At 40.9% G+C, this 25,341-nt stretch overlaps 1 protein-coding gene across 3 annotated transcripts in view; it reads right to left on the bottom strand.

Annotated features, from left to right (window-relative positions):
• Positions 1–25,341, bottom strand: part of TMEM67 (transmembrane protein 67) — a 48,534-nt gene that overhangs the window by 12,299 nt on the left and 10,894 nt on the right. For 2 of the 3 annotated variants that reach the window (XM_072151543.1, XM_072151544.1), the window contains exons 2-17: positions 23,858–24,008; positions 11,068–11,153; positions 10,890–10,980; positions 9,673–9,772; positions 8,234–8,303; positions 7,025–7,099; positions 6,877–6,939; positions 5,889–6,043; positions 5,689–5,797; positions 3,899–3,991; positions 3,751–3,816; positions 2,803–2,959; positions 2,250–2,373; positions 1,203–1,308; positions 862–918; positions 686–784 (exon numbers count right to left, since the gene is read on the bottom strand). In XM_072151543.1, coding sequence (XP_072007644.1) covers positions 686–784; positions 862–918; positions 1,203–1,308; positions 2,250–2,373; positions 2,803–2,959; positions 3,751–3,816; positions 3,899–3,991; positions 5,689–5,797; positions 5,889–6,043; positions 6,877–6,939; positions 7,025–7,099; positions 8,234–8,303; positions 9,673–9,772; positions 10,890–10,980; positions 11,068–11,153; positions 23,858–23,978 — 1,572 coding nt within the window. In that variant the 5' untranslated portion in view covers positions 23,979–24,008. Of the gene's footprint in view, positions 1–685; positions 785–861; positions 919–1,202; positions 1,309–2,249; positions 2,374–2,802; positions 2,960–3,750; positions 3,817–3,898; positions 3,992–5,688; positions 5,798–5,888; positions 6,044–6,876; positions 6,940–7,024; positions 7,100–8,233; positions 8,304–9,672; positions 9,773–10,889; positions 10,981–11,067; positions 11,154–14,311; positions 14,616–23,857; positions 24,009–25,341 lie in introns of those variants that run through there. The other variant, XM_072151542.1, reaches the window with a different exon arrangement.

The raw sequence follows: 25,341 nt of genomic DNA, 5'->3' as shown, positions 1-25,341 counted from the left end.
TTCATTGTAACACCCTGTTGACAATTTTAAAATTTTTTTGAAAAATAACAGAGTATCAGAAGAGGTGATATTATGTTGATTGCAAGAAAATGTATTATTCTGAAAAGTACAACAATGCTAAAAAGATATGAGCTTGAACGCCTTAAAGGGATATTCACTTCTGGGCAATGACCTTTAATTTAATTCATCTGCCATATATATTTATTTCTTCAACTGGATGTTATTAAAAAAAATGTACCTGTGTGAAGTTAATTTCCCATAAATATAGCCATATAGACCCTGTCCTATACTTGGATACAACTGCCGCTGCTGGAGGGATTAGGCAAAGAAACAAATTGCTTTTGCATACAACATGGGAGTTGCTGCATGACCCACAGCGTCCTGTGGTAATGTCAGGTACCTCAAAAGAGCATACAAATCCACTGCTGATAGACTGCGGTGGTGGTCGTATCCAAGGACAAATATCTTCTAAGGGACAACATAACTACATTTATGAGAAATTATTATAATTTTTTTTTTCAGTAACATCCAATTGAAGAAGAGTAGAGTAAACAGTATATATGGCAGATGAATTAAATGCTCAGATCGGAATACAATTTTAACATCTGCTAAAATATACTGTAAAGACAAATTTCCAAAAGTTTTTTTTTGTGAAACCAAACTTTCAATTTTGTAACAAAATTACCTGTAAGTCAATTACTTGAGAACCAATTCTCCTTTTCCAGGCTGCGGTTTTTAGGAGAGACCACAACACGGCCAAACCACCCAACACTCCCAAAGCCACCTGTCAAATTGAGAACAATTATAATATGTTTCCACTGGAAGAAATGTGTTCAAGCTTAATTATGAACGATCACTTACATCAGTCTGGATGAGCGAATCGGACAGATTCATTTCGTACTGTACTGAGAAGGAAACCTGGAAGAACATTATATACTCTATAAATATCATGTTAGTACAATAAAACCTTAACCTAGGACCCTCAATGCTTACGAAACTACAACCTCAAGATTATGTTGGGAGTAGTAGTTTCACCGCAGCAGGAGAGCCCGAGGTTGGATATATCACAGAATGCCTAGAATAAAGATTCCCTCAGAATTTCCATAACTTCCATGTTACTTACCAATAGAAAGCAGGGGATGAGGGTAAAAGGCATCTGCCATGTTACTTTATGCTTACAATTATGTTATGAACCATTGTACCTGTACAATTTGGTTTTCTAGGTTTTGTACTTGGATATCAGTGTATTCAACTATCATCAGCGGAGGGTAGATTGTTCCTTTGTGTGTTCCAGGTACAAGGCTGATACTAAGAAAAAGAATAAATATCAATTCCACATCACACTTTCAACCTCATTCACACTGGTGTCTGCCTTCCCTTCCCTGATGATGAAATGGTGTATTTCTGACTAGAAGATAAAATCAAGTTCAGACAATTGGAAAAATAATATTTCATACCATTTAAACCTTGCCTTGGCATTTACTGCGGAATATAATAGCACTATATAAAAGATTATTATTATAATGAAATTATTGACACTGACCATTAATAGTCTGACACTTCCTGTTCTGTAGAGATCAATTCTCAGCATTCATCTGACTATAGTCAAATGCAGGATACAATGAGCGGTAGTAATGCCAATATATAACGTAGAATCCACGGTGGGCCGCCCCTCCCATAATTATAATAGAATAAAAAAATTGTAATTCTACGATTAGAATGTAAACACAGATATGAAAAAAAAGGCTTTGTTAAAGGCGTTGTCCCATTGTTACATTGCCTAGGATAGGCAATGTAGGATAGGATAGTGCCCAACTTTCTGATCGGCGGGGTCTCCCGGTTTAGCCCCGTTGCTCCAAAAGATGACTGGAGCAGCTGGTTGCACATGCCCGGGCTGCCACATTCATGTCTATGGACCTGATGTCCAGCGCATGCAAGACAAGCTGCTCTGGTCATCTCGGGGTGCGACGGGGGTACGTCAGACCCCCATTCTCGTGATCCGTGGGGGTTCCAACACTCAGACCCCCAAAGATCAGCTAGTTAGGCACTATCCTGTGGATAGAACCTAACTTGCTACGATAGGACAACGCCTTTAAGGGGTCACATTTATTGCTGTACAGCCAATCCGTGCCTTACTGGCTACTTTATGTAGTCACAGACCTACTGGGTCATGTGCCACCCAGCCCGTAACAAAGAGCAGGACCACCACTGGAGATGATAGACACTATATAAACTTGGGAAAACACTACCTGATTGCGATTCTGCTGGCAATTCGGATAACACGAGGCAGGCTGGTAAGGGTGTTTTCTCGCCCACTTAGAGAGTCAACCAGGAATATACGACGTGTCAGAATCCAATTGTTGATGCCGATTCCTTCGAGAACAAAATTATAAACACAGTGGGCAGGAATGGCCTTGCATTAATGTATTTATCTATTTATGGATATTGTTGCATTGTAGCAGAGGATTTCTGCATAAATCAACAGTGTTAGTAAAAATCATTCCTGAATCCACCTTGCTAAAGCAAGACAGATTGGACAGATAAATACTGCTATAAAGAAGTCTAAGGAGAGGGGAGGAATGAATGGATCAGGATCTGAATTCACATCACAATGTCCTATAAGAACTTTATGGTGCTTCCAAGTGAGTGTAAGGGAGACATCATAGCAGCTAGTCTCCAGCCACCGGTTCTGAGAGCCTACAGAGAGCAAAACTGCTAAAAACTCCTTATACACCCACTTTATACTAATGATTTAGGAATTTTTTATTAAATGCTTAGATATACTTTAACTATAGAACTTACCTGCATTGATAAATTGTTCATTGTGCTGCATGTTTAGGTTTAGGACAGGCACAGGCCAGATGTTCTGCTGCCCATCGCTTCCTCCATAGCTCAGGTACACATCAAAGAAGACAGGTTCAGGATGATCATGCAGAAGCTTGGAGATGGACATTTCACACTACATAAAGTAAAGCAAAGTTTACAGTAAGTTAAAGGGATTGTACAAAGTTTGATTGTTATCCTCTATCCACAAGATAGATAGGGGATGACAATCTGATTGTTGGAGCCAGCAGTCAGACCTCCACCAATTAGTAAGAATGGGACCCCTGTTGCAATCAAAGTGGTTCCAGTAGTCGGACCCTCACTGATCATGTTTTATTAACTTTCTGGCTACTGTCACATGTTGCAGATACACCTTCTCCAACACAGTGGGGCACATTTACTTAGCCGGTCCTGTCGCGATCCCCGAGGTGCGTTGTCCAACGAAGATGAAGTCCGGTGCGATTCACTAAGATTGTGCGCCCGATATCCTGCATGTGTCGCTTCCCCGCTGAGGTTCGCTGGAGTTCACCGTCTTCCTGGTGTATGTATGTGCATGTTTTGCAACACAATTTGAATATTAAATCCCGCCCTTAGTCCGAATCAGTCGGGTTATCCGACGGCCACGATCCCCGATTTGTGTTGCATGAAAGTCAGCGCGACTCCACCAAAATCCGACCGCGTGCACAAAAAACCCATTAAATGCGGCGCAAATCGGAATTAGTTGGGAAACCCGATGGAAATGCGGTGTACGGACCCTTAGTAAATGTGCCCCAGTGTTTCTGAGTTTACAGGGCGAAATATAACAGATCGGTGAAAAGGTCATGTGTCAGCAATCTACTGATCAAGATTCACTGATTCCTTCTTCTAAAGCATTTTAATACTAATGTATCTGTATATAGAGTAACTAAGACATTATAAAACTCTTACATTTTGCTCATATGTTGTTCCAAAAATAAATGCAGCATCCAAGCGTCTGGTATTATCGGGACAAAGCTATAAAGAAAGCAAAATTAAAGTGTAGCCATCTATCAGGACTTAATACCAGAGAATATTGCACATTATTACCAAGTTTTACCTGTAACAAGCCTCCATTCAATGACCTCCACCCAATAAACTTTCCACGAACATCATATAGAGCTGCTAAAAATTTTAAGTTTGTATTCCGGCCCTGAAAGACAACAACAAGTAAAACTTTATACCAGGTTAATATTTTGGGGCTGTTAGACAAGAAATAGTGGAATAATAGAGGCATGATACCTGATGAGTGATGGAGACTTACTAAGCAACGTGTAGCAGAATTCTGGGATATTTTGCGGAATGTGGGAGTGGATTCTTCATAGTGGGCGTGGTCTAAGTTCTAAGACATCTCACCACAAAAATTCTGCCTGGGTTCCGTCATGGCAAAAAAGCAGGTCTTATTTTTTTTCGTGTATTTTATAGGTTTATGTGAACAAACCTTTATAAAAGTCATTATTATGGGTCTCTTCTCTTCACTTTACCAGGCAGATCCCCAATTCCCTCTGGGCTGCCATATCCTACTTATGATTCCTGTCCTGCAGATCCCACAGAAATCAATTACGCGCAGGATAAACATGGAAGTTTTGTATTCCTGAGGTCCCACAGATATCATTGGAGCGGAGTTTGTCCTGTGCGTTACAAATTACTATGGGACTATGTAAAATAGAAAGGGATTTTTGGCCCCCTATTCTGCAAGGAGCTTGAGGTCCCAGCAGACAGTCCCTTGAAAACAGACATGGATAGGTCATGTAGATATACCGGTAATTGTCTTTTATGGAAAAAAATAACCTTTTAAAGGGATGCTGTGATTAAGATTTCACATTTTGACCTAAGTTCCCATTGGTTTTTTAACATATGTTCTTTTATAATTAACATTCTTTTTTTTTTTAATTATTTATAAAAAACCAATATAACAAACACAATTTGCATACAAAATACAACCATCACAACAACAAATATGTCTCTCTGTTCCACCATATTCCCATTCCATTCCCCTAACAGTCCAAATAATTGAAATTATTTTGTTCCATACCCAATATGTTCTAGGAATATTCAAATAATTTCTTAAATTTATGTCTAATTATTAACACTCTTAGTTTCATTAAGTTATAAAAGTATCCTTGCCAGAAAACTGCATCGAGTCATTGTTGCATTGTTGTTTATTCATTTTTCTCATTACAACCTTCATACAAGTTTTATACATTTTCATACTATGAGCTGCAGGCGATCAGGTGTGGCGTCACCATCACTACCGACCTCTGAGGTTCAGTGTTGACCGCACATTGACAGTGTCCACCCCCTAAAAGCAGGTCCTTGTTGACACAATCTCACCTCTGAGCTTTTGTATACTGGATGCACTGCACCGGACCAGAGTGCAAAAGAGTTAAGTATTACTATATTTTTTTTTACAGCATTGAGTGCTTATAGTATTGATGACAAACCTTTTGGACAAAGAGTGCCCAAATTACAACCAAAACCCACGTATTTTTCACAAAGTGCCAATGCGACATTTTAAGTAGTAACTTGTTACTTCCTGCTGTGTCATAGGTTTAAATTGTATAGGCACCCGAGGACACCAATACAGTAGAAAGAAGGAGAAAAAGTTCAAATTATCATTGTAGCTTGACCTCGACTCCCTGGGGCTGCAAGAGGCCTTGATTCCTGTCTGGCGAACTCTGCAGTGATGGCGCGGGTACCCACAGAGAGGGCTCTGAGTGCCACCTCTAGCCCCCGTGCCATAGGTTCGCCACCACTGGCTTATAGTATAAATAGTATAATTTATAGTTTAAAACCACTTTAATAACCTCTGCCCCTATAACCACATCACTGGTTTTATATCTTACTCACCTCATCATTTAACTTAAAGCTGAAGTTTTCTGGAAATGGAAAAGCTGTCAGGACTCGGGCGGCTAAACCTGGTTGGTCATCATAATACAGCCATGGGATATTGGTCCTCCTGTGAAACACATAACAATTTAGATTGTATGACCAGTCACTGGAGTCTGTCACGATGAAGATGATACAGTATAGGCTTCTTTTTTTCCTACCAGAAAGCAATGGAATGTACTACCCCGAGTGCGGCTGTACTGGAGAAGATGTATCTGAACAGACTGCAGGCATCCGCACTCTGGGGGCTTGTCGAATGCATATTCATCACACACATGTTTCCTAAAGCCTGGCATGCAGTCTGATTGGAGTGCAGCTTCCACATACACAAAGAGAGCAATAGTTAACAAACCATATATAGGCATCCAAGAGGCACAAGTTAGCATCAGTCGCTTATTAGTACCTATATAGCGCTTTATCAGAAACCAATATTTCTATTATTACCATCTGTAATGAGCCTTAAAAGGGTTGTCCTATGGGTTCTAGGACTAATACTATAATCATTAGTATAGGATATACAACTTTAAGGCTGCTTTCAGACAGCCGTATGCAGGACAGGCCATAGCGCGGGAGAGCATACAGCCGCGTGCTGGAGAGAAGGAGTGGTGAGCGCTGCACACCCCTCCCGTCTCCAAAGCTATCATGGCACCCGGCTGTAAACGCAAAAAGATTTTTTCCTTGCACGGTACAGTGGCGCACCGAAATGTGGTCTGGCACCATTGCTGTCTATGGAGATGTATTTCCAGCCTCAAGCTTTATACGTCCCCACAACGGCAGTGTGAAAGGGGCCTAAGGGTGAACTGATGTTGGCAGTCCTTTGCAGTATGGGCAGATTTTGAATGATTTTTTAAAGGGACATGGTCAAGAGCTTTTTACCCCACTAAACACCACCAGCCCCCTCACGTAGAGTATGAAATGTCCACTCTAGAAGTCCATCTTTTATACTAAGACATAATGGGGGAGATTTATCAGAAGTCTCTTAGAGCAGAACTGTTTTAGTTGCCAATGACAACCAATCAGAGCTCAGCTTTCATTTTCCCACAGCTGTTTATAAAATTAAAGCTGAGCTCTGATTGGTTTCCATGGGTAGAACAGTTTTACCTCAGAAACTTGATGATAAATCTTCCCCCAATGAATCGGAATTCCTACCAGACAAGCTGCGGCCGATGACTGCAAGTGCATGGAAAGCCACTCGGATCGTAATAATATTCCCTAAAATCATAAATTAAAAAATCATATGAAAATAGGTTTAGCGTTCATATGCTTTACATATAACTTTGTCAACTCGAGAACTTACTAGTTGTCCAAATCGGATAGTCGACAAAACTCTGGAAAATGTGTGACTTGCTCCATTGAAACATATGCCCCCGGCCTAGAGAAACAGGAACTAGGTCAATGCACCTAAACAAATAGTTATCTATATTTGTGTGCATGAGACCTTACATCTATATTATCCAGAGATGCTTAATCCCATATAGTGTTCCATGAGAAATTAGGATGAACAATTTGCTCCCTCAATCAGGAAAGGGACTTCACATCAGGACACAACGCTCCACATTTATCAAAACTAGTGCAGTCTGTACTCTGTGCAGTGTGCCTGAGGAGTGTGCAGAGGGCACCAGATTCATCAAAAGTGGCGCACGGTCCTCATGAATCTGGCGCTCCCCGCACTGCTCGGGAAGTGAGCACCAACTTTTTTTTCTGGTGCACCTTTAACATAGAGCGTGGGACACAATTCTTTTGAATCGCAAAATGTGGCGCATGGGTCCGACTCTGCACCAGGACGCCCATTTAGGTACAAAATTTTGCGCCGTGGTGGACACGGTGCAGCCTCAAACCCTCCTGTTAACCATCAGTTACAAAAGACTTACATTTACACAAGAGGCCATCTTCCATCATATTTCTTTAGTCATACTTCCTTTTTCTGTTATAATAATGGAAGCATGACTGAGACCCAATACGATATATGATTTTGATAGTTATAAAGAGTGTGTGAAGTATTGTTATATGTTTAATGAAAAATGCTTTTATTTTTATATGCTTGCTAAATGCTGACACTAAGAGGACTCTCAACTGTGGATGAAGATTGATAACAGTGTGATAACACACTCCTGTGCAGAGAAGAACGTAAGACTCCCTGGGCTGATTTACAACATTACTTATTCCAGGGAAAGAGACGTCTTTTGTTTCTGTGATGCAGATGTAATAACATACTAACTAATGAGCTATGGACATTACTTCTTTATCTTTAACTAACCAAGCCCAGGTCCTGCCCTGTATAATCCTTTGTGACAAATAAAGCATCTCACATCTCCCTAGCCTTGCATAGCATCAGTTCTCCGCAGAGATTGAGATATTATACCATACTTCTGTCTTGGTGTGATTTCTTTGAGCTTAGTGGATTCTATTAACAATTAGAGAACCTGAGGTTGTGTAAACAGAGGCAGAACTTGACAAGATGAGATATTCTGTCCCGGAGATGTTAGCTTGCTCTAACAATACTTACCAAGGTGTTTGGTTGGTGGCAGGAGCAGGAGTTGGTCTTATTGATAAATGTCTGATGACATCTCGCACACCTAGGATCAGATTTAACAGAATTACCTGAACTATGAGAGTAAAATACAAAAAAGTTGTGTAAAGGCAAAGATTAAAGCAAACATTTCACCTCACTAACCCCACTAAACCTACAAACAGTAGCTTCTTCTGTAATATGTAATATATATCTACTCTTAGGGTGGAGGGGTGGGGGGTTATTGTGGTGACAGGTTCACTTTAAAGTTCTCCTGCATATAGCGATTTGCTAGGATAGTATAATTATTTTCTTCCGTTATGGAAATAATAAAAAAAAATCAATAATGAAAAATAAATATAAGTAACACAAAAAAAACCCTTTAAGAAAATTGCATATCTGTACAGCCCTGTGCAAATGGGCATATTACAAATCCCTAATAAGGTGGAATGGACTCTTATGGGACTGAAATGTTCCCGTCAACAATTAATAACATTTTGCAATTACGTTAGTTTATTTTTGTACATTGGTTGTATATAAAGTTAATCTTGTTGTACAATTTTATTTTCTTGTTGTAATTCACAGATGAAGTTATAGTTCTTCCCATGGTTCTAGAAGAGTAAAATGGTTAAGCTGTACATGTGTGGATTCATATGGATTGAAAAAAATCCTATAAAAGGTTTTCTGGTGAAAAACCCCAGAGGCCAGAGTAAGCAAGAAAAAAAAACAAAACACACACAATTACACACAACTCCTGGGTTGCTCTGGTAATTTCGGGTTAACCAGAGCGTTAACATCTTATATGGCAGAAGTTCCAGAGGGTCATGGGACCCGTTTCATCCAATCACTGGCCTCCTCGCACACAGGATCTCACTTCTGTTTTTTTTCACTTCTTACGTTGCCAGATGGACCAAGAAGTCCAGTCTTTGAATGAAATGGGCCCCGTGACCCCACAGATGTTCTGTTTAGGAGCAGGCCCCAAAACTTGGAGAATCGGAGCAACGCGGGAGCTGGACTGGGGAAGTGTGTGTTTGTCTTTTCTTACCCCAACACTGGCTCCATGGGGGATTTCATATTCATGAAAACCCCTTCAATGCTAATACTCTGTTCACAAACTGGGGATAAAACATTGTCTACTGTGATTCTGACTGCTGGGACCCAATGTGATCACAGACAGGAGGCCACTTTTCCATAAGAACTGAAGTGCTGAAGCAAATACCTCTGTGGACTGTGGGAGAGAACGGTCCATTGAAGTAATTGGAGCACTGGTCATAAAAAAGGGAAGCGCGGGGGTGGGTTGTTGTTGGGGTTGGTCGTTGTGTAATGACCACGCGGTGTATGTTCCCGGCTTATGTGCGCCATGTATGGAAGCAAAGCCAGTAAATCATTCAGTAACAAATAAATTGAGCAATATAGTAATAAAAAGAAGAACATACCGGAATCCAGAGGCATCAGGCCATGTAAAGGAGGGCTCCGAATCATCACACTCCACACATTCAGCTTCATGCAGCAATGTCCCATTGATGTCTCTTTCCACTATAAGAAATTAATGAGCAAATGAAACTGAAAGTCTAAACAAACAATTCACAAAAATTAAATGGTTTCCAAGCGTTTCCACTATGGAGACCGATATCCAGCCGCAAATTGGTCACACAAATGTTTGTGTGATAGGGGCATTAAAACGGCTGTATTACTGATAAAACACTTTTAAAATTGAAAAATTGGGGCACATTTACTAAAGCCTCTGTGACAGTTTTCTGTCGGACTTGCACAGGTATTTGAGAAGTATCTGCACCACATATGTGTCGCACGTGACCATTTTGTGGTGCAGCTGCACTATTCTTCATGCAAACACAAATTTCTGCACTGCAGGGGGCGTTCCAATGCCGGACCGTGTGCCAGATTTAACATGCAGAGTCCAACAGAAACGTGCCGCACTCCCAATGCTAAAGGTGCACCAAAAAAAAGGGCCGCACTCTGTCGGAGCAGTGCAGAGAGCGCCAGATTCATGAAGAACGGATGCCAGAAATCCTAAAGCTGGGCCTCTGCACACTACACAGGCAAACTGCACATAGTACAGACTACATTGTTCTTAGTAAATGTTTCCCATTATTGTAAGATTTTTGAATATTTTTTTTTCTAATTAAAATCATTGTTTTTATTCTCTTTGTGCAGTGACATCACTATGTGTACTATCCCTGTACTGTGACATCACTGTGCATTATAGTTGTACTGTGATGTCACTATGTGCATTATCTGTGCTGAACAAACAATGAACACCATGTATGCTAGGTTATATCTACAAGGTGGTTTTTGGGACAAATTTGTGGCAAAATCAAAGGGAGACCATCAGGTCTGTTTTCTAAGGCCTATTGCCCATGAGTGAGTTTGATGCATACAACTCGCATCACATTCACATTGTGCACTTGCTGGAACGCCCGGCCCGGACACTCATAAACCTGTAACTGCACTCAGCATGAGTTGCACACATCAAACTCGCTCGTGGGCAATAAGCGGAAGAGTAGAATTCCACTAGAAATATGGGTCACATAGGTCAAAATTTTTAAAACAAATTGAAATATAGATTTTCTGTTGGAAACTCCAAAGTGTTAACAGGCTTTTACTGACGCAATATTATAAATAAAAATGGTACCCAAAATCTTCCCAGAAGAGCACTGGCAGGTGCCGAATGACGTCAGTCCAGCAGGACATCTAATGCAATTCCACCCATCGGCAGAGACGCCCTGAAACGAAGTCCATAGAATACAAGACATGATAAGATAAAGCTGACAATCCGTCACATTTACATTATAACTAAGCGATACACTCACCAGGTTGTCAGGACATTTCTGGCAGCTGACATGGTTGTCATTTCTAGAAAGAAGTTTATATCCCGGGAGACACTCACATGAAAAGCCTGAAGAAAATACAGCAGAATGTTACTTTGTGGCAGTATTAAAGGGAAAATTATGTGGTTTCAGAGCGGACCTGCTGTCACCAGAACCATGGTCCAGGTCAAGTGTCTGACAAGTAGGCACCCACCTCTTCCTATCACATCATTGCGGGGGCTGGATAGCTCCCTTTGTACAATAGCTTAGTCAGACCCATGTGTGATATGATGAAGAATTGGGGGGATGAAGATCTGGGACACATTACAGCAGGTCTGGTCCAAAACTAAAGAATTTTCCCTCTTTGAAAAAGTGTTATAATGTTTTTGAGTTGAAATGTTAAAAATTAATGACTCTATAAAACTTAGGGTTCCTGTACAGAAGAGTTGGGAGAAAGCTTTCCCTCCCAACTCTCTTTCACATACCTACCCGATTCTCCCCTTCATAATGGATTACGTTACGTAGCCCTCAGCTGATTGAGGGAGGGTTGCTCATTGCAGCACCCCATCAATCACATCTTAATATTTGATTGCTAGTCACCTCATAGGTGCTCAGAAAGAAAATTAAGGGGTTGGGGAACCTTAGACCCAGTTCACACCAGCATTTGGGCCTCTATTGTTAGCTTGCATCACTAAAACGATCATAACTAAAATCAGGGCTGTGGAGTCGGTAAGCCAAACATTCAACTCCAACTCCGATTCCTCAACTTCCCAAATGAAAACTCTACTAAAATGATCAAGGACTCCTCCTCCACAGTCCTGTATTCCTGGTCCCTCTATCAGTGCTGTGATAAATGCCTTCCCAGTGCCTTATTTCTCTGATCTATAGCAGAGAAGCTTCACTCCTGAGCATGTACACAAAGTGCAGCCTCAACTGAAAAGGGGATCTGGAGCGCTTCCATGACTGATGGCAGATCATTGTTGTAGGGGGTCGGGTAGCAGTGAGTGCAGTTGAGAAATTCCCATTGCTCCCGGGTCATGTGCTGCTGCGCCACTCTGTGTCCTGACTCCTGACACTGGTTATATAGGACTCAGGAGAGGTAAATACCTGTCAGCTGTACTGTACTGCTCCCAGGTCCCCTCCTGGCGCAGCTCTGCTTCGGGTCCTTATGCTGTTGAATACAAGCAGCATGGGATACAAAGCAGAACGGCAAATGGGCGAGAGAAAAATCTGGTGCAGGGAGGAGAAGAGAAGCCAGGAAAAGAGAGGATTTATTTATTTTTTGTGTGTTCTGGGGTCTCCACTATAATTATTTGCATAATGGAGGTGGGGGGATTGGTGGTAGGGGATTTATTGCTGTACTGCAACATCTATAATTTCTGGGGTGGGGGAATTGTTATTGTACTGTGATTATTGGTCGATCTAGGGTGCTGGTTACTGATGTTTCCCCTTAAATTTGAGCAGTATTACAATATGGCCCTTGAAGCAAAAAAATGTTGTTCACGTCTGGCCTAAATATTCCTCCGAACAGATATTTAAAGGAAATGTCATCATTTTAATAATTTATCATATGGTTGTGGAGTTGGAGTTAATCCATTTTATCATGACTCCATGTCCACATCGATTCCACAGCCCTGACTAAGATGTCCATTTGCCTTTACAAACGCACGGCCAGCGTATGGGGACGGGCCTTGGCCCGAGCGCATTTCTATGGAAACGCAAGTGATCAGTTAGCAGAACCCCATGTCTTGCATTGCAGATCACGTCAGAGTCTGATCACGGTGCGATCAGGGTTTGGTCAGTGAAAAACTGACATTTTTCATCAGAGTTCAATCAGTTTTCAGTCAGAGTTTGTTCGGTGTCAGTGAAAGGAATCAGGACTGAGCTCTATCTTTTCTATGGCAATTGATGCGTGAAAAATGCATTGCACTTGTATTTTACTTGCATGTGTAATACGTGCAATACTTTTTTTATGCATCTCCATAGACTGGTATTGTGCGTTTTTCACGCGTGTGACTTGCAAGAGTAGAGCATGTTGAGATTTAAACATGCGTTAAAAAAAGGCGCGAGAGTGAAACATAAAGCAAGTCTGAAAAAAAACATTAATTACAATGGGTCAGAGTGCAACGCAAGTTCTGCACGCCAAAAGCACGCGCATGAAAAACGCAGGTGTATGCTTACCAATAGCTTGCATTTCCATAGAAATGAATATGCGCTCGGGCCAAGGCCCACTCCCGTATGCTAGAGCTGCATTTGTACACTCAGCGTTAGTGGTACCACACACTCTTAATGGTTTACTTTTTTTTTTTTAAATCCTAAAATCGGACAGAAGCAGCGATGCTGTTTGTTTCCTGTCTCAAATAACAGACATTAACAGAATACATTAAAAGTCCATCAAAAATCAATGGACATTTTTTCGCTATTGTTTTAGTGACGCAAGACAATAACAGAAATCCAAATGCAGTTGTGAACTAGGCCTAACAGAAAGGGCAGGGGATTAACAAAATAGGGGCAATAGAAATGGGTATGATACAAGAAAGGGAGAATAAATTGGGGGAGGGGGACACTACAGAAAGGGTGATGGCACACGTGGCGTTTTGAACGCCTTTTTGGCCTGTTTTTAAGCAGTCCATTAAAAAAATGCATGCATTTTTGACGGACTGCTTAAAAATGGGCCAAAAACGCGTTCAAAACGCCACATGTGCCATCACCCAAAAGAGGGCATTGATAGGGGGTGAGCTTGGAAGACAAGGGCATTATGAGGAGGAAACTAGAGAGATGAGGGAACTTTTAATGTTGGCCAACAGAAATAGGGAATTTATACAGTATGGAGCGGGTCATGGGAGGAGGACGTTATACTATATTTCGTGTACAGGTCACAGTAATGGGAGATTATATAGAGTAGGGGGCAGTAAGGGGGGGTCATTTTTGGAACACAATGGGTGGTGTAAGGAGTGGGGCTTTTCAGCAATTTTTCAGCAACTCACTACATGCTAATTTCCTTTAGTATAGAAAACATTTAATACACTAAAGTACAGACTGAGATATATATATATATATATATATATATATATTACATAAGGTAGAACAGTTTTCCATAGTAACCAATCAGAATCTCGCTTTCATTTTCCCCGCGAATGGTAAACAATGAATGCAGTGACGTGATTGGTTGATGTCTGTGTGTGTATACACAAGTCTGGCGGTCCTGGATGTAGCGGTGCTGTGTGTGTGTGTACGGTGTCGGTACCGTCCAGGCTGGGCCTCTGTGTGTCCGGGCAGTGCACGCAGGAGAGGTTCCCCGGGTGGTAGTACTGCTGCGGCCCGCAGTCCTCAGGACGCTGTAGCGGGATGGAGTAGGCGAGGCCGGAGCAGGGCAGGCACAGCGCGGCTATGTAGAGCAGGCCCCGGCAGCCGGAGGAGAGCCGCGTCCCCGCGTCCATCACACAACAGGAGGAGGAGGAGGAGGAGGAGGAGAGGGGATAAGCGGGGACATGGAGGAGGAGGAGGGAGCAGGCCGGGGCTTGTCTCACTGGTGCAGCGCGGGTCACTGATGATAATAGGCCATAGGGAAGACACTGGCTCAGCTGCCAAACCGCATAAGCTCCTGTTATTGTGGCTCTGGTTTCCATAAATATGTATTCATACTCTGCGGTTTACATGCAGTAATTGATTCCTAGAAGTGAAAATGTATTTATTTATTGGCCATAAGTGATATAAGAAAGAACTCGCTATTCTTCTGAAATCCAGAAGTATATTTTTCTATTAGCGGAGCTGTATGAGGTCTTGTTACTGTGCACAACACATTTACTTCCTAGTGTCAGTACAGGCAGTCCCCGAGTTACTACAAGATGAGTTCTGTAGGTTTGTTCTTAAGTTGAATTTGTATGTAAGTCGGAACAGTATATTTTATAATTGTAGCCCCAGCCAAAATTTTTTTTGGTCTTTGTGACAATTGGATTTTAAAAATGTTGGATTGTCATAAGAACCAGGATTACCAATAAAGCTTCATTACAGACACCTGTGATAACTGTTACAGATGATTATTGTAGCCTAGGACTAAAGTGCAGTAAATTACCAACATCCAGTGGTCCATTTGTAACTAGGGGTCGTCTGTAAGTCGGGTGTTCTTAAGTAGGGGACTGCCTGTAATTGATATTATGTGCCATGTACTGGGCATATCAGTGGAAGTGACAACCTCCCCCCCACATGTGCAACTTTTTTTTTTAATGTACTTTGTACCTAGGGCTTTTCTGGTTGTGGTCCATACAACACATCCCTTAGTATTGTGTGGGATATCCTGAAGACACCAAATGGATATGGTTTTCTATATTTTCTAAATCAAATCTTTTGTTAAAGGACATCTACCATGGAGAATACACTGAGGTATTCCTGATGGCAGGTTCCCTGGGGCATGGAGGAGACTGGCCAAGTGTCTCTGCAGCGCTCTTCGACCTATGCCCACCCCTGCGCAATAACAGCTCTCTGGTGGCGAGACAGTACAGGGCTTAAAATGCAAACAGGAATCTACCATCAGCCATACTTCAAAAATGTCTGTGTCACCCTATTCTAAGCCCCATAGCTTTCTTGCACTTCAGCGTTTGGAGCAGGGTAAGGGATCATTTTTCGTAGTAACCAGACCAAAACATTTGCCATAATTCCTCTTTTTGATTCTAGTAAATCCTTTGTACCAAACCAAATAAAACCAGCTCCTATATTTCTTAGATTTGTGCAAAGATCTGACGACTGAAGCTTTGTCCATTAGTTGTACCCAAATCACCATGTGGTCCTTACTGTAAGGGAACCTGTCATCAGATATTACCCCATTAACCTCTTAGCTCACCAGGACGTACCCGTTAGATCATAGCGCTGTTGCATCTTATGGGTTGAGCCCTCTACATACCCGGTGTTTGCTGCCACCTATTGTTTAACCCCTTAGCGCAGAAAGACATACCTGTACGTCTTGTTGTGTAGGGGGAGTATGAAGCGGGCTCATGGGCTGAGTCCTCTTCATACTCACAATGAAGCAAACACCGGTCGTTAACACCCGCTAACAGTGGTAGCACTGATTGCGGGTGCTAACCCTTTGATCGCCGCTGGCCAAGCGTGGGCTCCGCCATCTTGGCTCCGATCGTCGCTCCCCGTTGCCTTGACAGCCTTCAGGTCACACATAGATCCGAGGCTATCATGTTTTAGGCTATTACAATGTGCGATTTGCACATTGTAATAGATGGTGTGCAAAATCCCCATATACTGTAGTATGGCAGGATATGGTAGGATCAATCAGACAACCTTAGGTTAAAGTACCCTAGGTCGTCTGAAAAATATTTCAAAAAAATTCTAATCACCTCCCTTTCCCTAGAAGTCATATAAACAGTAAAAATCAATAAACACATTAGGTATCGCTGCGTTCAAAAATGCCTGATCTTTTTTGCCATTTTGAAAAATATAAAAAATACAATAAAGAGATCAAAGGGTCATACAGTCCTAAAAATAGAAGCTTTGAAAACTTCATCAAGTCCCACCACAGCTCCTACACCAAAGTATAAAAAAAGTCATTAGCGCCAGAAGACGGCAATTTTTGTACAGGAGGTTTTTATTTTTGTAAATGTATGAAAATATTATAAAACCTATACAAATTTGGTATCTCGGAGATCGTACTGACCCAAAGAATGAAGTAGTGGTGCACAGTGAAAGCTGCAAAATTCAAGCCCACAAGAAATGGCACAAATGTGTCATTATTCATCATTTTCACTGCATTCAGATTTTTTTTTCCACTTCCCAGTATAGGGCATAGAATATTAAATACCAAGCCCACACACAGCTCTTTACATGGAAAAATAAAAAAGTTATAGAAGTGTTATTAAAAGGTGTGGAGTGAAAAATAAAGAGTCGAAAATAAAGAAGAGCCTGGTCCTTAATTCCCGGCAGCTCATGCGTGCCACCATCGTTTTATGCATATACAGGCAGTCCCCTACTTAAGGACACCCGACTTACAGACAACCCATAGTTACAGACAGACCCCTCTGACCTCTGGTGAAGCTTTCTGGATGCTTTACTATAATCCTAGAGTGCAATAATCAGCTGTAAGGTGTCTGTAATGAAGCTTTATTGATAATCCTTGTTCCATTACAGCAAAAAATGTTTAAACTCCAATTGTCACTGGGGCCAAATTTTTTTTTGTCTGTATCTACAATTATAAAGTATACAGTTTCGACTTGCATACAAATTCAACTTAAGAACAAACCTCCAGACCCTATCCGGGGACTGCCTGTACCAGGAAAGCTCCCGATGAATATGCTCAGCGCATACATAGACATACTAGTGGGTGGGGGCATCCTTTTTTGCCTTCACATTATAAACTGAAAAACAAGAGAGGGAAAGATGCAGCAAGCTACGTCCATCCATCCTGCCGAATAATGTTTTAGCTTGGCGGAGGCCATTACAGGTTATAGGTGACAGATGCAAAGAGCATATACCTACTTATATGGCCACATCACTGGCGTAAGACACACGGAGCATCAGCCAATCACCGGCTGACGTCAATTTTCCGTTTTCCTGGAAGAAGTGCCGGAACAGGACTGTATTTGCATAATGTGTGATATGTCATAGCCCTCCTATTGGGAATCCTCCAGACATATCCTTACTGTAAAGATGCAATGTGAACCCAGCCTTACTGCACTTTATCTAGATTACAAGTTATACCAACAATTTGAAGAACACAAAAGGAAGATCCTCCCAAAAGATATCCAACAAATAATCCTTTATCGAGAGTTTACAATAAAATATACACATAATAAGTTGGACAAACTACAATGCGTTAAAACTACGCGTGTCAGGGATAGCGCCTAAAACAAGCCTAAAAGTAGGTAAAGTAGTAATATAGGAAGTATTGAATGGTCAATACTTTATAATAAAAAAGACTTAACAGAATACTGAAAAATTGACAATACATTGGTGACTAAAGCATATAGGTAAGCTATAATACCATACCAAACGGAAGACCACACATAGGATGTCCCGACACGTGTTTCGCTATGGTGTTTTTTCAAGGGGGACTCCATAGCGAAACACGTGTCGGGGCGTCCTACGTGTGGTCTTCTGTTTGGTATGGTATTATAGCTTACCTATATGCTTTAGTCCTCGCCAATGTATTGTCATTGTCAAATTTTAGATGGATGGAGGCCATGTATAACAAATATAAGAAGAGTACCATGGTCGCGGTGCCCGGGTCTATGAGTGAGTGTCCCTGGTTTATCGTTATGGATTGTTGATGGTGCATTTCCTCTACAGTCTGTGATTAGGAACAGGACGAGTTAATCAGATCATGTGTTAATCAATGCAAAAATCCCAAATTACCAATCATCTATCTAGTATGAAAGACACACACACACGTTTGATATAAAAAAAACTTTATTTGCAGTTAAAAAACTAAAACTCTGCAGGAAAATCGAAATCAGAATCGGTAAGGGGTCATCTCCCTACTGCTGATGTATATATAATATACTGCATTTTCCCGATGACTTCCAGCTGGATAGAATGTATGATCAGGAGCCAGGAATTCAGTGTGAACATGGCTTTAAAGAAATACCATTAAAAGAATCATGCCTTAAAACACAGTAAAAAAAAAAAATTAAAAATTAAAATTTTAGTTATTAAACGGTTGATAAATCATCAGGATTAACAATGAATAAAGCAAAGCTCAGTACTCCGCTAAGAAACTTTAAATGTGGCATCATCTATTGTCAGTGTTATCTATATAGAGGTCATTGTAGAGGGAGGGGAGGAGATAAGCTGTGACATCATCTATTGTGAGTAGTGATGTAATGATGGGTCAGTGTTATCTATATAGAGGTCATTGTACAGGGAGGGGGAGGAGATAAGCTGTGACATCTATTGTCAGTAGTGATGTAATGATGGGTCAGTGTTATCTATATAGAGGTCATAGTACAGGGAGGGGAGGAGATAAGCTGTGACATCATCTATTGTGAGTAGTGATGTAATGATGGGTCAGTGTTATCTATATAGAGGTCATTGTACAGGGAGGGGGAGGAGATAAGCTGTGACATCATCTATTGTCAGTAGTGATGTAATGATGGGTCAGTGTTATCTATATAGAGGTCATAGTACAGGGAGGGGAGGAGATAAGCTGTGACCTCATCTATTGTCAGTAGTGATGTAATGATGGGTCAGTGTTATCTATATAGAGGTCATAGTACAGGGAGGGGGAGGAGATAAGCTGTGACATCATCTATTGTCTGTAGTGATGTAATGATGGGTCAGTGTTATCTATATAGAGGTCATTGTACAGGGAGGATGAGGAGATAAGCTGTGACATCATCTATTGTCAGTAGTGATGTAATGATGGGTCAGTGTTATGTATATAGAGGACATTGTACAGGGAGGAGGGGGAGGAGATAAGCTGTGACATCATCTATTGTCAGTAGTGATGTAATGATGGATCAGTGTTATCTATATAGAGATCATTGTACAGGGAGGAGGAGGAGATAAGCTGTGACATCATCTATTGTCAGTAGTGATGTAATGATGGGTCAGTGTTATCTATATAGAGGTCATAGTACAGGGAGGGGAGGAGATAAGCTGTGACATCATCTATTGTGAGTAGTGATGTAATGATGGGTCAGTGTTATCTATATAGAGGTCATTGTACAGGGAGGGGGAGGAGATAAGCTGTGACATCTATTGTCAGTAGTGATGTAATGATGGATCAGTGTTATCTATATAGAGATCATTGTACAGGGAGGAGGAGGAGATAAGCTGTGACATCATCTATTGTCAGTAGTGATGTAATGATGGGTCAGTGTTATCTATATAGAGGTCATAGTACAGGGAGGGGAGGAGATAAGCTGTGACATCATCTATTGTGAGTAGTGATGTAATGATGGGTCAGTGTTATCTATATAGAGGTCACTGTACAGGGAGGGGGAGGAGATAAGCTGTGACATCATCTATTGTGAGTAGTGATGTAATGATGGGTCAGTGTTATCTATATAGAGGTCATTGTACAGGGAGGGGGAGGAGATAAGCTGTGACATCATCTATTGTCAGTAGTGATGTAATGATGGGTCAGTGTTATCTATATAGAGGTCATTGTACAGGGAGGGGGAGGAGATAAGCTGTGACATCATCTATTGTCAGTAGTGATGTAATGATGGGTCAGTGTTATCTATATAGAGGTCATAGTACAGGGAGGGGAGGAGATAAGCTGTGACATCATCTATTGTCAGTAGTGATGTAATGATGGGTCAGTGTTATCTATATAGAGGTCATTGTACAGAGAGGAGGAGGAGATAAGCTGTGACATCTATTGTGAGTAGTGATGTAATGATGGGTCAGTGTTATCTATATAGAGGTCATTGTACAGGGAGGGGGAGGAGATAAGCTGTGACATCATCTATTGTGAGTAGTGATGTAATGATGGGTCAGTGTTATCTATATAGAGGTCATTGTACAGGGAGGGGGAGGAGATAAGCTGTGATGTCATCTATAACATAATCTTGTATCCAATCTGTTTTCACAGTGATGTAAATAAGGAGACTTTTGAATAAACTTTAAAGAAAACTTTGTGATTTTCATCACATAATACAAATGTAAAAACCAAACCAATGTGTTTTTTTTTTGCTTTTTAAGATGGCATCCTGCCACTGAAAAGCCACAACTTTTTTTTCCCCATTTCACTCCTATTGTTTCACATGACTGTTGTTAATCTGTAATGTTTGATTTTATTTGTATGTTCCCCAAAATCTGTAAAACGCTGCAGAATTTGATGGTGCTATATAAAGATTATTATTATAAAGTCAAATAAGAGTTTGTACTGGAAAGCTGAAAACTAAAAATACAAAAAACCTGCAAGATTATAGAGATACCAAGTTTGCATAGTTCTTGTAACATTCTATTACCTTCACCAGATTTGTGGATGTTTTATGCGTTTATGATTTCTTTCATTAACAGACTTTTATATGTCATCTATGGGTTATATTTGAACTCCTTGTAAAATGGATGTACTATTACTGCATCCAAGGGGAAGAACTGTATAAGGAGGACTCACAGGCAGAGGCCTCTCCATACAGGCCGAGTGTTTACTGTATAATACAGCAGACACCCACCACTAACACTGGAGCCAGATGGTTACAGATCAGGAGGACAAAACCCTACAATGCAAAGATTTTTAAATAATCTCCTTTCCCTAGAACTTGTATACTAAGAAATAAAATCACACGCAAGTATCGTCACTTCCCAAAATACCTGATCTAACAAATAAGAATGATTATTCCCCTCGGTGAACCCCCTATAATGGAAAATACTCCCAAATGTATGTATCAACTATTTTTCACCATTCTGCACCTCAAAACCATCAGCTCGTTCCACAAAAATTAACACCTTGCACTGCTTTGTATGAAAAGGTTATTGGCACCCTACAGTGCTGTGCAAATTAATTGGGACAAAGCCTTAAGTAAAATCGTAAGTTGGTTACCAGTCAGTGTTCAAAACCAATTGTAAGCGCTGTGAACAAGTGTGAGGGTACAACCTTGAGTAACAAAATGTGGTTTGACTGGTCTTAGTCAGAAAATAACAGCTGGCTGCCTTAAGTTTAAAGCTGGTTTCTGTGAGGAGTGGTTTAGTGTACTCCCTCGCCGTGTGATTTGTGCCTCAGAACCAGGAAGAGGTCTATAATTATTACTCTAAATGAACATACAAGTCTTACTTCTACCGTTTCAAGGATAATTCGCACACACAACTAAACCGGATCGTTCTCTCCAAAGGAAAAAAAGAAAAAAGTAAATGTGGCAGAAGAAGGAAAACGACACCAAGAACGGATAAAACACTTATCAGAAATGGTAAAACGAATGCAAGAAAAAAATAAGACCGGCAAGGAGACTTGTTTACTGCAGGTAATGATATTAGCGAAAGTACAGCGAGGGCTTCTGGAAGGCAACAAAGCCAGTAAGGAAACAACTTCACTGAAGGAAAAACGACTCACATGGGCAAAAAATATAAATCTTGTACTGCTAGTCAGTGGAAAAAGGTCATTTTCAGTGATTAAATCCATCTTTTTGTTCAAGGACACAGAGAGTGTTGTTAAGGGAAGCAAAAAAAAATGAACCATTGTGAGCCGATCAGAATCTACAAACTGTAAAGCACCCTCAGAAACAGATGTTTTGGGGCTTCTCTACAGCGGATGGTACAGGGAGCTTGTTTCCTGTTGATGTTATTATGAATTCATCCAAATAAATAGACTTTTTTTTTTCTTGTTCTGCCATTCATGTGTAAATTTGAAGGGACATTCCAACAGGATTTGGCTCCATGCCACAAGTCCAAGTGTGTGACGAAATTCCTGGAAGACAATAAAAGTAAGTGCTGGACTGGCCTGGAGATTCATTAGACTTAAATCCTATAGAAAATGTGTGGATCATTGTGAAGAGACATTTGGCAAAATGGACAGTACTACCAATGCGTGATCAATGGGGCCATACAAGTGCGGCTCCATGATGAAGAATTTATGCAAAAACTTGGTAGAGTCAATGCCAAAACGTATTGAAAATCTCACACATTTCTTACTAAAATTAGTATGTAACAGTGCATTTTAACATTTTATTAAAATATTCAAAAACATGTTTTTTTTTTGTTGCTTTGTCCCAATTAATTTGCACAGCACTTTAGTATGGTGACGCTCCAACTTCATTTTGGTTGCTTGAAATGTAGTAAAACCAATCTAAATTTGGCATCTCTGATCATATCGACCCAAAGAATAGGGTGAGGTGTCATTTGGACTACACAAATAAAGGGGTCGTCAGAGACCGGAAAACAAAACACATTGGCCGGGAGGGGGCTGCTTAAAAAAATAAACATGTACTCATCCCGCGGTCCCTCCCCACATCCCTCCAGTCCATGCGCCATCTAAACAAACAGGGACATGGAAGCCGCACTGTGTTCAACTGGCCAGAAGCTGAACGCAGCATGTCTTCCGTGCCCCCTGTTTGTTTGCACGGGGCACCGACTGAAGGATGGCAGCGCGGGGTGTATAGGTTTATTTTTTTTAAGCCGCCCTGTCACGGCCACCAATTTTTTTTTTTGTCTTTCAGACAACCCTTTTGAAGCTATAGAAACAGAGCCCTCAAGAAAATGCATTTTTGGTCCATTGCACAGCATTTGGAATTTTTTTCTAGTTTCCCAGTATATTGCATGGGAAATTAAAGGGGTTTCCACTTACACAAACAATATTATTTGCCGAAATAAAATTATACAATTTTCCAATATTCCTCACGGTTTTCTAGATCTCCGCTTGCTGTCATACTATAGGAAGCTTTACTTCCTGTAGATAAGTACAGATTCCTGGTCATGTGATATCAGAGGTGCTCTATTACTCCCTGTGATATAATGAGTTGTGCACCTGTGTGACATCACACGACCAGAGACAGATTCCTATGCACAGGAAGTAAATAAGGACTCTTCCTATAGAATGGCAGCAAGCAGAGATCTACAAGGAATTGATACAGGAGGTATACTGGAAAACTATATAACTTTGACACAATTATTTGCTAAAAGTGGACAACCCCTTTAAATACTGACACCAGCAAGTTTGTTACGCAGGAAACAAGCAATCATGCGTGAAATCAAAGCCAAATGCATGAGCCCATATAAAAGGACAAGGGGACGTGTGCTAGGCACCAAAACATCAGCCATCACTGGTCCCCTTATAGATGTGTGTGCAGGGGGCTCTATTATAGAACCCTGCAGTCACCAGGGGCCTTGCTGTTAGTTAAAGAGCACATACCTGAAGGTAATTGTGACTTTTCAGCTCTCGAGCAGGTGCCATGTGGCTGTAACCTAACAGCGGAAGAACTCTCCTCCAGGACTTGGTCAATCCATGTACAATACTTACAGATACATAGCATCACCCGTTAATTCTTCATTATATATGGAGCCTGTAACAGAAATAGCAAACCGGAGTAAATATTACATAGTGCTTATAGCACAACATGTAACATCACAGTTAATGGAGTTGTGGCTATTAGTGCATCATGAGATAATATTGGCCCACTCTCTCGTTTTTGCATAGAGGAACACACCAGAAAGGAAGAGCGGGGCAGAGATTTTAGCATTTGGCAATGACTGTCCATGTTAGGCAGAGACAGTGGAGAGATTTGAGACACATTTTAAAGAACCATACTGTAAATGGAAAAATGAATCCAGTTTTATTACAAAAATCAAACACTGTAGTAGTAAAATAAATAAAATAATCAAACATCTCACTGGGGACATGGATATGCAATTTTTTCTACAATACACTTCTATTTATTACATTTTGGCTATGAATAGAAGAATGACTGATATAGAAGACCTGGGGGTCTTCCCCAAGCACCAATATACTCAATGCTCAATATACTGTGCAAAAATGCATTTATATTCAAGGAATGTAGCTGGACTTTGTCCATTGACACATTGCATTGTTCTTTGATCATTCAAACTGCTCCCGCAGACCTGCCCTCTGCTGTAATATCCAACAAGAAGCCCGCTACTGCTTACTCAGAAGGGAGGGGCTGTGCCGTTAGATCTCGCAAACGAGTGCACCAAGTCCTGCTACAATTCTTGAATGTAAACACATATGTCTGCTTGTATTACCACCACATACAAAAGGTATGCGTACACAGATCTCCAGGAAGATTACCCAACACAGTTTACAGCTGCTGGTGGACTCCCTTTGAGGACCTACCACCACTCCCATCAACTGCAAAAACTTTTTCCATCCTAACTCCAAGACCACCGTGGCTCTACAAGTACAGCAGTACTTATGGCATGTTACAAACATGCAGAAATGATTTTTTTTTAAAGTCTTGGTAAAGGTTTCCTTGGCTACTACAGACCTGTGCACTCTCCTTACATGTATTAGAATATTTCTATTCATACCAAAATTATTGCCTAAGGTTTCTAGTAAAGTAGAAGTGTCAAAACCTTCCTTTCACTACACTTATTTGCAGAGGAGCATTATTTGTTATGAACTTTTTTTTTTAGGATAATCTATAGAGGTCATGATTAGGTTGGATTTTCTGGACCGTTTTCTCTTCTAACCCTATTAAATATGATGCCAAGATAATTTATGTCCCAGCTTCTGTTTGAATCCTACAGCAATTCTCAGGGGGAGGGGTTATAAGGTATCCAGCAAAGATTGCACCAGCTACAATCCTGACATTTTCAGTTCGGATACTACTAACAACATGTAGCTACATTTCTTTAAAACTATTTAGGATTCTGGGTGAA

This window comes from Engystomops pustulosus, chromosome 5, assembly GCF_040894005.1.
Source record: "Engystomops pustulosus chromosome 5, aEngPut4.maternal, whole genome shotgun sequence".
Classification (NCBI taxonomy): Eukaryota; Metazoa; Chordata; class Amphibia; order Anura; family Leptodactylidae; genus Engystomops; species Engystomops pustulosus.
Note: the sequence above shows the minus strand (reverse complement) of the source record. Positions and strands in the feature narration are given on the sequence as shown.